Here is a 13,535-nt window from a genome sequence, read left to right as displayed (position 1 = left end):
TATTATCAAGGGATTTTATACTGAACAACGGACTAGAAGGCGAGGCGAAAGCATTTCAAAGCGCAGTTTGAGCGGCATCACTCCGGTCATCACTTCTAGGGACATGTTGTGTGTGGATTTCATGCTCCCTAGTGCGAGTCTAAGACAGCAGTACTGCAGCCTTTCAAGCTTGAGTATCAACGTGTTGGATGCCCAATGGAAGCATATGCTTCCATATTCCAATACGGATAGTACCGTTGTCTTATACAGTTTTAGGACGTCTGATGGATGTGCGCCTCACCAGAATCCTGTGACTGTCCTTAGAACGTTGATTCTTTAAATGCATTTTTGCACCAGATGGGTAAAGTGTGTTCTCCAGTTTAGTCTGTAATTGAACTATACACCAAGGTATCGAACATTGTCGGTAGTCGATATCTTTTCACCATAAAGAAAGACATCAATTTTCGGGTCATATAGCCTTTTCTCCCTGTTTTTTTCCCGTGTCGCTAAAAGGAGAAGTTCTCAGTTTTCATAGCAGAGAACTTGATACCAAGGTTTTCTGACCACTCGGACAGATTGTCTAGAGTGGTTTGTAAAGCCAGTTGTATTTCGTCGGCGTCTCTGCTTTCAAAATATATCATGCCGTCGTCTGGAAAAAGTGTTAAGTTTGTTATTTGTAGCTGTTCTAAACATAACCTGAGTTTTATTCTGAATGCCTTAATATGAGTGTACAAGTCGGAAATAAGATTGTCCTGTCCTTGAAGTTTAAGATTCAGTAAATTCAAGTGAGTTGTTATGTCTGCTGCAAATGCCAATTTCCATAGCCAGTTTTCATCATGTAGCAACGGTTATTCTGGTTTGCCCTTTGTTTCTAAAAACTCGGTAACATATTTTCTTATTTCAAGCATTCTTGTTAAAAGTTTTCCACAACTTAACTATCGTACTGCTATGTAATAAGGCATGTCTGGATAATCTGATTCATTGTCTTTCAACAAGCTTCTAAACTGTCTATGATTCAGACCGTGTGATCGAATGAAATTCACTATTTTAACTACGGGATGAAGTACACAGCTAATATCTAAATATTTATCGCACAACGCTAAAGTTTTGAGCAGCTTTTTGAAAATATCTTCCTCGGGTAACAGTACCAAACATGCTTTGCATACATACAGGTTTTCATCCACTTCTCTGATGAACACAAGAAGCTGCGAGGTTGATGAAATGTCCAACGATTCGTCCATAGCAATGGAAAAATATCGAAAGTTTTTTGCACTTTTTTCTGTTGATCTACAATGTTTTCACCGATATCTTCCACACGACGTGCACTGGTATTGGCACTTAAAGACAAATTTGAGAATCTTGTAAGCATATCTGGACACAGTTCTTGTGCTACTTCCAACATACACTCCTTCACTAGTTCACCATCTGTAAACGGTTTACCCCTTTTAGCCAAGATATACGCAACTTTGTAGCTGGCGTTAGTCACAGATTCGTTTTCAGTAGATAATTTGGTAAGCAGCACTTTTTGAGAAGAAATTTTATTGTGTAGCGTGGAAAACCGTTCGGTTCGTTCTTGTCCCTTCAACTGACCATATTTCTCCTCGTGTTTGGTTTGATAATGACGACGCAGGTTGTAATCCTTCACCACAGACACTGGTACGTTACAGATGCACACACAGCGCTTTTTCCCCATGTTTTGCCAAAAAATATTTCAAACTTTATTCTTCTTGAAATTGCCAACACTCGTCATCAAGCATCGGTACGGTTTCGACTTAGTTGTTTGACTGGTAGTGGATAACTGTCGCGCTTTGGAAGGCTTCGCAAAGTAATCAATAAAGCATGTCCGTCGATCGCAAAATTTATCAAGAAAATTCTAACACCCCAGTGACCAGAACATACGGCATATTTTTCGACGAATTTCGACCGAGAGCGAATGTGCCAATTTTAGCGAATCGTACTCTGTTAGCTCGGATATTCGAGGCCAAGACGTATCACCCAAGATATCGTATCCGATGAATAGACTAACACTATGAAATTTATTGTTTAGCCAGCTAATCCAAGGCATAAAAAAATCATGGAAAAATCATGCCGAAAGCATAAACTTTAGAGAAATACGATTGGAAACATTCCTTATGACTATTTTTGTTTCACATGCTAACGCTCAGTCGACTGCCACTCGCAGTAATTTCAACGAAATATGCTTATGCAAACGTTCGCAAAAGTTATGTTTTGCTGTGCGTGTGTGCACATTGTAAGCATCTTTTATACATTCCTATCATCTTCTAACACTCAACAATTATTTCACACCACGTTCCAGCAAACATCTAATCATCATTTATCATCATCTTGGAAAGTATTCCTCGCCATATTTTTCCTATTAACAATTGTTGCGCCCCTCACGATAAATCGTTTTCTTTGCATGAGCATAACCTGATGAGCAAAGGGGAGTGGAAGTGTGTCAAGCAGGTGGGGAGGCGCAGATCAGAGTTTCTCTTCGACGTTTGAAGCCCATCCGCAAACACACATTTGCCATTCATAATCTTACGCTGAAGTGAGGAAGCTGAACAGATCCGAAAATCCATTGCTACGGTTTATTGGAAGAGGAGAAAAAGCGCCAGAAATCCTACCACAGAAGATGATGCTGTACTCAAAACAGGCTCTCGATCGTTTTTCTTTTTTTTTTTCGTTTTCTTTTCTGCTGCCTCTCTGTAACAACGCTGAAGAACTTACGAATTGTGCTGAAAGGACTAGCGATGTCAGGAGTTTTCGCCAAAAGCAACGCATTTAGACGATGCCGCGAATACCATAGTCATCTGTATTCATCACGCCCTGCACCATTATCATTATCGTCACCATCGCCGCCATCCCTGTGGTGGATGTGTGGTGGAAAAACTTGAACCATCGCCACTAGTCACTTCGTCGACCGTGTCATAAACTTTAGCGCTCCTTTGCCTCAATCTGTATCAAACATCGGTATCGCATATTCATGTTCATATGAGATTTACCATGCGTATATGCGGGGCAGATAAGGTTTTTGCTTATGCTTACCAAAGCCGAACCCCAGCCGTTGTGTTTTCTTGATCCCCATTTTACGCCTCCAAAAGGACATCACGCAGCGAGACACATCAATTGCAGGGGCATTAAAGAAACCTGGCCCAGGCCCTAGCGAAGGAAGGCGTGGAATGTCTAAAAAGACGACTAACTTCGCACAAAACCACTCTCCAACCTTCCTGCAACCTCGCGCCCTCCCACCAGGCACTACACCTTCGCCTTACCTTTAGCGCACGGTTCGAAAATTGTGCGCGGTAAGCGAAGCGCACGGAATCATCAAGACGATAATATTTTCCCCATGCTAGACGGATATACTCATGGACAGGGTTTGTATGATAAATTGTGGAGTGTAACAGCTTTCCACTCGTGCTATATTGAATTATGCTTGGTGGGTTTTTGCGTCTTTCGCGTCCGGCTCCGTTGACGCGTTTACCGCGTCAGTACCGCACGATGGGGCACAACAAAAATCGTTACGAACGTTAGAAAAGCCGAACCAAGTCATACATCACATTGTGCAATTGTGTTTATCGCACGTGGCCAATGATACGCTATGTTGTTTTCCTGAATAAAGAAAAATCGGTTTTAAAGCACCAATCTGACCGAGGTGTTATTCTTTCAATATTTTTTTTTTCAACTAAAAGCATCGGCCTTCTCCATTAAAAATATATTTATTTATCCTTTCATCTTCAAGCAAGCACGCGTAACATTTGTTTTAATTTTACTAACAGATAAATACTGAAAACAACAGAACACAAAAGACTCACTTTTCCATAGAAATGTTTACGTCAATATTTCCCACAAGGAGCTAAAAGATCGGAAAACGGTTCGGTTTCTGTGTTTGTAGACGACAGAACCACTACCACAAGCCTGTGGTAGTGGGAGTCACATGTGTTTGATAATAATCCCTATAATAACACGCACCTCATGTGTTCTTGTTGCTTGTACATCAACATCTCGCAGGGATGAAACTCATAACGTAACGAAAACAACATACAGCCTCGGGCTAAAGTGGTTGGGAGTAGAGCAAAAAAAAAAAAAGAAATAATGCCACAACATGCCAACAGACGCACAATAACTACAACCTTCAAGACTCTACAAAAATGCCTTTGAGCTACTGCTGCTGCTGCTGCTATCAGTTTGAAATCACACAAAAAAATCCCAAACGCACCGCCACGGCATGATAAGCTCTGAGACAGCAGAAGAAGAAAAAAAAAAGCATCAGAGGACAACGAATAGCTGCCACTTCGGCGATGGTTGGTGCACTGTCGCAAGTGTCAACCTGTTTCATCCCCCCGTGCACAACAGCAACGGCGCCTGTCACGGTGAACCAGTGGAGGACACACGGAATCTGAAGTATCACGAATATTTTTTCGTAAATATTTTATTAAAGCTAAAACACGCCAACATCAGACCAGGAAAATGTGCAGAATCTCGCCGTTTGGGTGCTGGCGCATGGAAATATGCCCCAGCATGAAAGTGACACGGTAAGCGACAAGACAATAGCAACAGCAAAACACTAACAGCACCGGCACAATAACCAAAAAACCTTTTAAAGCCTGTGTATTGTTGAATATTTTCAGAGTGTGTTTGCACATGCCCGGGCAGGCAGGTGTTTAGCGTCGTAAATTCTTAAACTTTAGCAAATGCTTGACAGCGCTTTTAGGATAAAATGCTACAATATACAATTTTTTGACATTTCAAAACTAATGATGCGCTAGAAGGGTGTGGTAACTGGTAATTAGGAGGTTTTTTTTTAAATTTCGTTAATTTTCAACCGAAATCCTTCTTCATACGCACTTGTACATCACAGTCGACAGCTGATGCATTTAACAGCAAACGTGTGTAAACAATTTCTCAACACAAAAGCACACTACAGTTCAGCAGCTATTACCGACAGGGCAGACATTTGCAGCAATGAACGAAGTGTAAACAGTTCCATCTGTTTACGTGTGCGAGTGGTTTTCCCTTTAAAATATTCTGCTAGGAAAGTATCCACACCATCGATGGGATTAGATCGTTACACTTCCGGTGGCTTGAATGCTACCGGGGACCCTAATTCGTTCCCCGCTGTGAATTCGCTGCTTGTTTTCTGGCCATCGAAAGATAAACCTTGCGGATGATACCGTTTCCAGTGCGGCATGAATTTAGTGTGCCATAAATATGAGTAACAAAGAAGATTAAAAAAGGGAGAATTTACGCGTGAAATTTTATATTCTGCGCACTCTTGTGTTCCACCCTCCCTATCCGGATGTTGGTGTTAAGGTGTGAAACAACTCATTACCTTGATTAAACGAAAAGGTATTACCGAATAAGGTGGCAGAAAACAGGACGTTTGAGCTAAAACGAGGGGTGATGGTTGTGTTAGTTTTTAAAAAACGTTTTGTATTTTAAGTTGATAAAAGTTACGGCAGCAAATACTTATGAAATCTTTCCTGGATTAAACCATCTTTCTTTACACTTAACAGAACGTGTAGCTTTACAACAATAAAATGTTTGAAATAAACTTGATTCAGCAGACTAAAGGCCTGATTGTTAAAGCCAAACGGAAAACTTTCCGACGGAAAGACTCTAACCAAACGGAAAGCCAATTTGAATTATGGTCTCCCGTTAGAGTCGACGAATGTTTCGTCGACTTTTTGCATACATTCATACAGGCACAGGTTGCTCAGTTCATACATTCACAGATGATTTCAATCGAATTATACCTATCTTTAATGGACTCTCGTGGTTCTTGGTTCAGAATAATTCCAGCAAACCACCAAATAAAATCTCTAAAACGACTTCAAAATTATTGTCATAACATATCCACGTAAAATATATACACTTTTCTATCGATTTACGCTTTTACCGAGTTTTTATGAATACAAACTATACTTTCCGTTGCACTTGATTGACGGAAAACTTTTGGTCTAACGCGCGTTTCCGTTTGGCTCAGTCAATGCAAATTTTTTACTTTCCGTTTGACAAACATCTGTCATCGACTTTTAAGCGTCTGATTTAGCCAAACGGAAAGCCATAATACCCAAGTGAAAATTATATGACATTTGAGAAGACGTTTGGGTTCCACAATCAGGCCTTAAATGACTTTCCACCCTCATAATGTTTGTATATCATTGCACACAAGTGTTTCAAGACGAAATGGAAACGAAATGAAGCTATACGCCCCCAATGTGGTGATGTATTTTGCACCAGCTCGGAAGCGACGGCGTCACGCCACATTATTCATTATTCGGTGCACTCCAATACCAAACATCACATCACTGGTTTTGTTTTTCAAAGTCGACCAAATTTATTGCTTAAATTAATTTCATTACTTACCCCACTTGAATTAAAATGCTGCATACCATTGCACTTGGGTATGGGATGCACTTTGCGAAAATGTACCAAAATAAAAAAAAAAAAAACAAAACTCCCGCCAGAAGCCCCATCTTCTAACGTGACAGCTGCGATCATGATTCACGGGCACGTTTCAACATGGCAAGACCGAATCGGACCTGTCGTATCAAACCTACCATAGCAACCATTGTGGTGCTTTCCCTTTCGTAGTCCCCCCCAAAACCTGTCATACTTTGTAATCAGTCAGCAAGGTACGGGGAAATGTGCCTATGGTAACCATTTCTCTTTTATTCTCCACCATTTCAATGGCGCAATGAGCAAAGAGATCGGGCTTTTAAAATTTATGATCTAGTTGAGTTTGATGAATTGCATGTCGCATGTGTTGTCATAAAACAAATTACATCAAAACCTTTTGGTTGAATACGTCCAACAGAATGGTAAGCGCAACGGCATTTGTGCTTAAAATTCTGTTCTTCTCGCCCACCCCATCGCTCCGTGCTGCCAAATCTTGGTGAGAATCAGGCAGCAATTCTGTTTATCCCATTCGGCGTGGGTTGGCTGGGGAGATTAATGAAATAAAATATGAGTGCAAATTAATTTGACCGAGATTTTAATGAGGGGAGCAAGTGTTCTAGCGCATGCTAAATAGTTTGTGTAATTAGTGCTTGTTAAGTAATCGTTTTTATGCAATGGATTGTGTGTTTGGGACAATGCTATAATAATAGCAAATTTAAATATCATACAATCTTTATACTTTTCAATTCGTAAGAGACTTTATTTATTTATTTTATTGTGTCAACATATCATGACAGATCATTATTAATAACAATTACCTAACCCTGCTTTGTGCGGTCTCACTGTCACACTACCAGCCCGCCGCCTGTCGAATGCTGCAGAAATTACATTTTCCTCTTTAGTAATTGCCGTTAATGCCGCAAAACCAAAGTCTGCTTTCGACTCTTGAATCTTATGACCACGGGCAGCAAGCTCGGCCAACACATTTGCATCGAAGCCCGTCTCGTATTCGACCTGCATGGGTGCTAACTGGTGATGGATTCGGGGTGCGTTGATGGCATCGCAAAGACTTTGTTTGAAAAACAAATGCCGAAGAATAAGCAACGTCGTGGCAGTTGTAATCCTGGAACCTCCCGCGCCTCCTACAACCATCCGCACGTTACCCAGCTGATCAGTTATGATCGTCGGAGACATTGAAGAAAGCGGTCTTTTCTGTGGTACGATAAAGTTAGCCGGAGAAGGCGATAGACCGTAAGCGTTCACAACACCTGGCGTGGAAAAATCGTCCATTTCATCATTCAGGATGATGCCAGTCGAAGGAGAAACGATTAGCGAACCAAACCTGCAAACATTAAAGCGTAATGATCAGTCCACAAGTCCAGCAATAAATTTTCACCCATACTACATACAGATAATTAATCGTACTTGTTACGGATACTGCGTCACCGTTCGCTGCCAGCACCGAGACGTGAGCTGTTCCTTGATCTTGCAAGCCGGCAAAATCTGCCCCGTAATAGTCATAACTATCGAACGTCGTGTTGCTCACAATCATGTCACGAACGTACGCAACATAGTTTTTATTTGTCATTTTTTGCAATACCGTATTGACTGAGGTGACAAAACGTGGGTCTCCCACCTTCGTGCGTAACCCGTAGCCATGCTTAAAGCTTTCAACGATTCGATGCCACGTTAGTGGATCATTTATTGACAAATCCTTGTATCCGTCCAGAATCGACAGCATGTAGTTAAGAATCGGTCCACTGCCTGGGAGTGGCATGGAATGTACATTGAATTTACGGCGTAGTTTGGCTCGGGCAGGTTTCACCCATTCTGGTCTGCAAAACATCAAGCACGCGTTAAAGATCGTTTCTTCCATTATCCATACACAAGGACACAGTACTTCGCTATAACTTTACCTGTAATTGTAGAAGTCATCCGCCGTCAGGATGCTACCAACATTCTCTAAATCTTCCATCAACTTTGGTAAAAGTGTACCGTTTTTACTGTACAAAGCGTCTGCACCTTCCACGGCAATCACCCTCAAGGATTCTGCTAATTCCGGTCGCTTTATACGATCGCCCACCTTCCAGGTATCATTAGTTACGGGGTTGATGAATATCTCTGCCAATGCAGGGTACGTTAATATGAGTGACTTCTTTGAAGACAGAATTTTCTCCAAATAGCCCGTAACGAGGGAACCGCTGGTGCATACATCGATCGTTGGTTGCACGAGCGTTTTCCACGGAAGTTTGCCATACTTCTGGTGCAGCTCCCAGTAGCCCTTGAGTTCGGCAGGTACCGCAATCGATAGGCCACCCTCAACGGCGGCCTTACCGTTTCCGACATACATATTTTTGGTAGCGGCCGCCGGTGCGACCTCCCTCGCGTCCAAGGACTCCACGATGCCCGATGCCTTGTTGTAGATGGTCAACACAAAGCCGCCACCGATACCCATACTCTGCGGAACCGAAACACCTTCACAGAACAGCGTGGCGATAGCCGCATCGGCTGCGGAACCACCTTGATCTAGCATACTCATTCCAATTTCGGCACATTCGGCCGCGTTCGAGGTTACCGCAGCACGAGCATTGTTTGTTGACTGCGCTCGGGCCGTGTGCCATACCAGACACATGATTATTACTAAATCACGCCAGCTACAAATATAATATCAATAACGTGCGATGTTAAAAAAATATGACACCCATGCTGTTTGATAATAGTGGCAACACTGAAGCCACAAAAAAACTATCACATTATTCACCACTAATTGGAATTTAAATTTTGAGAACTGATTTCATCACGGCTATCTTTTTTTTATCACGAGCATCGTTTCAATCCGTATACCAATTGTAAGAGCATCTGCTTTAATAACTTGAAATTGGCAAAAAAAATAAGCAAAAACAGAGATTAAACTCACAGCCTCACGTGTTTGCTTTCCTTCAAAATTTGCATTTCTGCTCTATCACTAAACTCTACACCACGTCAAGCACAACTCGATACTGAAGAGCAGATATCGTTCCGTGTATGTTTTATACCCAATACTAAAGACGAAATTGTGTCGGTCCGTCCGCGCTTTCAGCACAAACACGCTGAATCGCTGTTCACCTGATACAATTGACGGAATGAACAGAATGAAACTAAGCAAACCTAATAATAATTCTCCGAATTTGGATTCTCGTCAACAGTAAAAAAAAAATTGATTTCATACAATGAAATGTTTTTTTATCTTCAACATGTATTACGTAGAGTTCAGTGGCTCTGTAATTGTGTTACAAGCCTCGCGCTGTGGGTGCTATACACTGAAACAGCCATTTAAAAAATACAAAGGAACAAATGCTATAATTCATAATCCACATTTCATCACAAAGTTTTGCGTCTGTACATATATAAATTATGTGTTAGACTCGTAGACAAATGAAAGAAACAGATTTAAACCGTTACCCAACTATTAACACTTTAGCGAGATTACTTAAAACGAATGACATTCATTATACCTTTCAATAAGTAACATTTTATGCAATTAAACTTATACACTTAAAATAACTTCACCAAATGATAAAGCTTTATGTAAGAAATGCACACCGGAATTCACACTTTCAGTTTATTTGTCAATATTGAAAGTTCGTCAAGATTGATGGTTCACTTGCTTTACAACACATCCACTTTCACCACGCATTTACATTACTTGGTTATCCTCTCTTGAACCCACTATACACAGGACTGGCTGAACAGCACCCGTGCATCGATTGTCGAAGGTGCCACAATTCGATGTCGTGTTGACCCGCTTCTCCTTGTGGGTATATGGTACTAAATGCCACTGCGAGTCGGCAGCATCAAGGCCTGCAACATGTCCAAGACAACCCTTTCCACATAAATTCATACAGAGGACAGGCCCCCAGAAAAAGTGCGAAAGTGGGGTTTCAAATTGTGAACTGCTGTTTCGTTAAACGATCAGCCGATCAGCTAGCAAAAGCCAGTTTGTTGTGGTAGGTTTTTGAAGGTTATTGCATCACCATTAGCCCGCAGCAACTACTACTATCTTCCGAGGTGTGTATGCTTGTATCGGTATTCTCTGATTTGTAAATGAAGTACCACTATGAATATGTAGGGAAGAAGATGTTCAACTGCGGACTCAAAACGGATGTTGTGTGTTTTTTTTTATGATCCTTCATAATGACTTTTGGTAATGCAAGCAGTTTCTCCAATCAATGCATGATTTGCTTTTTGAATTCGTAAGCTTCAAATTAAGCTTGCAATTGTGTCATGTTAAAAAATCGGAAATGTCTGCAAACTGGATAGTAAAGTCGACACAAAACGTACCACTAAGTTCGATACTGAGACAGTGCAACAACGTTGCCCATGCTCTTCTAGTTTTGGTAGTCACCAAAGCGGGTGGTGTTGTACAATGTTTGCCATACTAAACGGTAAAAGCATCCGGTTGTTCAAACACAAGCTTACTGCAAAATTCACTTCGATTTGTAGATTCTATGCTTTTCGATGGACTGAACTAAACTGACCGTCTCATTACAAATGCACGTTACAATTTACACTTACATTTACACTCACGTATTCTTGTTTATATGATGATGATGATCGTGAGACTGATTACCCCAACACAGGTTTGAGAAGGACTACATTCTCGTCACAATATTTTTACTCTGAAATAATTTTAGCTTAACAGTAAAAGTGAAAAAGCTACGGAGGCATAAACGATCATTCGGAAAAGTCAATCGCTTCTTTACGCTTCTTAAATGACCAACATGATTCTACATACGAATAAGGGTTTAATTCAATATCACAGAAAGAACGAGCTACATTCACATATTATGTTGGGAATTAACGGAAATATTTGAAATGTACTGTCAGAAAACCGCGCTAGTTCACTTAGGATCTAGAATTGATCTATGTAGGATAAACGCGATAGGACGACAGTTGAACACAGACACAGAATGAACTGGACTAGGAAGGATTACATGTAATTACAAATGAACAGGACGAGTATCAAACGAACAATCGAACGCGAAACACTCATTTTCAAGCACACCGAAAGAACGTGCCTGTAAGACGAACATTCGTGAGATTTCTCAAACATTATTATTAAACTATTTTGTCACGCATACGCTGCACAATTTTTTCTAGACTCTACTAGACTAGATTCTACTTACTAGACTGCCGATAATACTACGTAGTTGGAGAATCAGTCCTCACTACGGGGGGACGGTCTGGATGGGATTTGAACCCCGGTCCTGCCGTTTGAAGACCGAGGCCGCTGTCGAATATACCACCGGACCGGCCAGCTGAACAATTTACCGTTCCTAAATAAAATACTACAGAACAAACCATTTACATAAAACAGTTTTACTATGTTAAGGCCTTTTAAGGCCGGCCTAGTGTGTATATATATGTATTCATGATAATGGTTTACAATTTCATTGTTTAACGTTACAGTTTGGTCATACGCAACAGTTTTGCTTTTCTAACCTAAATTCGTAGCATTTACAGATTTTAAAAGATTTTGTTTGGCAACTTAGTTAAGTTAAGCACTGAATGTGTTAGGTGTGATTTGAACTTGAGATTTTTTTTTACTCACTATGCTAAAATTAAACTAACTACCTAAGAACTAACTACAAGCTATCTTCAATAATATCTCCTAATACACGTATTCGTATGGAGAATCTCAACATTTTTGTTTTAATTTATCATTGACAGTTTTTATCAGATCATTAAAACATTGAACACCACCTTTTTGGTACAAATAGGCGCACCTAGTGTACCTACTTTCGTCCAACATCATGCGCAGTACCTTATTGAGCATCACCTGAACTCTTCTTTTGTGTGTTTGTGCACAAGTCCCCCACACGGACACAGCATAAGTAACCATTGGTGTAACAATTTGTTTAAACAAAGCCAGCTTATTTTGGAGTGAAAGTTTGGACTTGCTATTGATCAAAGGATACAGGCTCTTGACAAGGATGTGACCTTTGTTCAAAATGCTCTGTACATGTTCTCGAAAGAGCAAAAACACCTTCCACCTTCAATCTAGTCCTTGGAGAAGGGTTTATAAGTTTAGCTTTAAATCGATAGGGGAGCAACATTGCTTGCGTTTTGGCAGTATTTATTTTAATCTTCCAATTTGAAGCATATTTGAGGAACATTTCCAGGCAGCGCAGAGCCCTACTCCTCAATTCAACCATATTTCTGCCCTTTACTGCAATGACAGTGTCATCTGCAAACAGAAACATCTGTCCATCACAGGGCATAATCGGCATATCTGCTGTGTACAGTACGTACAATAACGGACCCAGCAGGCTACCTTGTGGTACACCTGCAGGTATGGTTAATGGGTCAGACATTTCAGAGCTCAAAGCTACTCTGAACGTTCTGTCATCCAAATAACTACTAATGATCTTGGTTAAGTACATAAGAAGTCTAAACGCATCTAGTTTATGTATAAGTCCCCCATGCCAAACATTATCGAAAGCTGTTTCAATATCTAGAAAGGCAACAGCGGTGGACTTTGTTGCTTTCTTGTTGTTATGACCCCCTTAAGCCTGAGCAACTGATGTGTAGTGGAATGGCCCGTACGAAAGGTCGGCCTAGTAGTAGAGGCAACAGCCTCACCAGTGCAGCATCACATTGCAGCTTCGGTGTTCATATTACACCCATGACGTAGTTTGAACAGACTATTCAAATACGCGGTATCAACAAGTCTAGTAAGCTATTAAATATAAGAAATTATGTGACAATTATTTGCCGGTCTTACTCTGTTCAACCTTCTAAACATATTTCTGAACTTGGTCTCTTGCTTTTGCAACAGCAAACCATAAAATTATGTAAAAAAAATGATCTAAGTAGAGCCCCTAACTTATCACATTGTTTTAATTTTTGTTTGACAACAAACTTTGCATTTACTCATACCTATTTCTCAACACTTAATTCGCGGAAGTCTTTACAAAAAGCGTTGGCAATAATGGATTATGAACATCACATCGAGGGTACGGCTATGCGGTACTAGGCACAAAAAGTTTGCACTCAAAACTCGTGCCATGCAGCATATTTTGTCAATTATATAGCTGCTTTATCCTGATGTTCCTTGAAAGTTTAATCATTTGCAATGCATCGAAAGCTCAAGTTTTCCTACATTCCTGACGCAC

General features: G+C 40.7%; 2 protein-coding genes across 3 annotated transcripts in view; one reads left to right on the top strand and one right to left on the bottom strand.

Annotated features, from left to right (window-relative positions):
* The window catches only part of LOC126563857 (roundabout homolog 2-like), a 116,092-nt gene extending 113,494 nt beyond the window's left edge, over nt 1-2,598 (top strand). For both annotated transcript variants that reach the window (XM_050220635.1, XM_050220634.1), the window contains one exon: nt 2,586-2,598. The gene's annotated coding sequence lies outside the window, so the exon portion shown is untranslated. The remainder of the gene's footprint in view (nt 1-2,585) is intronic.
* A 4,587-nt stretch (nt 2,599-7,185) lies between these two features.
* LOC126560670 (scoloptoxin SSD14-like) lies at nt 7,186-12,734 on the bottom strand. Its single transcript, XM_050216626.1, has 4 exons — nt 12,673-12,734; nt 8,298-9,035; nt 7,791-8,216; nt 7,186-7,723 (listed from the first exon to the last, which is right to left on the bottom strand). The coding sequence occupies exons 1-4, from the start codon at nt 12,732-12,734 to the stop codon at nt 7,186-7,188; spliced, it is 1,764 nt and encodes a 587-aa protein (XP_050072583.1).
* Between the last annotated feature and the right edge of the window lie 801 nt (nt 12,735-13,535).

This window comes from Anopheles maculipalpis, chromosome 3RL (genome assembly GCF_943734695.1).
Source record: "Anopheles maculipalpis chromosome 3RL, idAnoMacuDA_375_x, whole genome shotgun sequence".
Taxonomy (NCBI): domain Eukaryota; kingdom Metazoa; phylum Arthropoda; class Insecta; order Diptera; family Culicidae; genus Anopheles; species Anopheles maculipalpis.
This window is presented reverse-complemented; position numbering and strand designations above follow the sequence as displayed.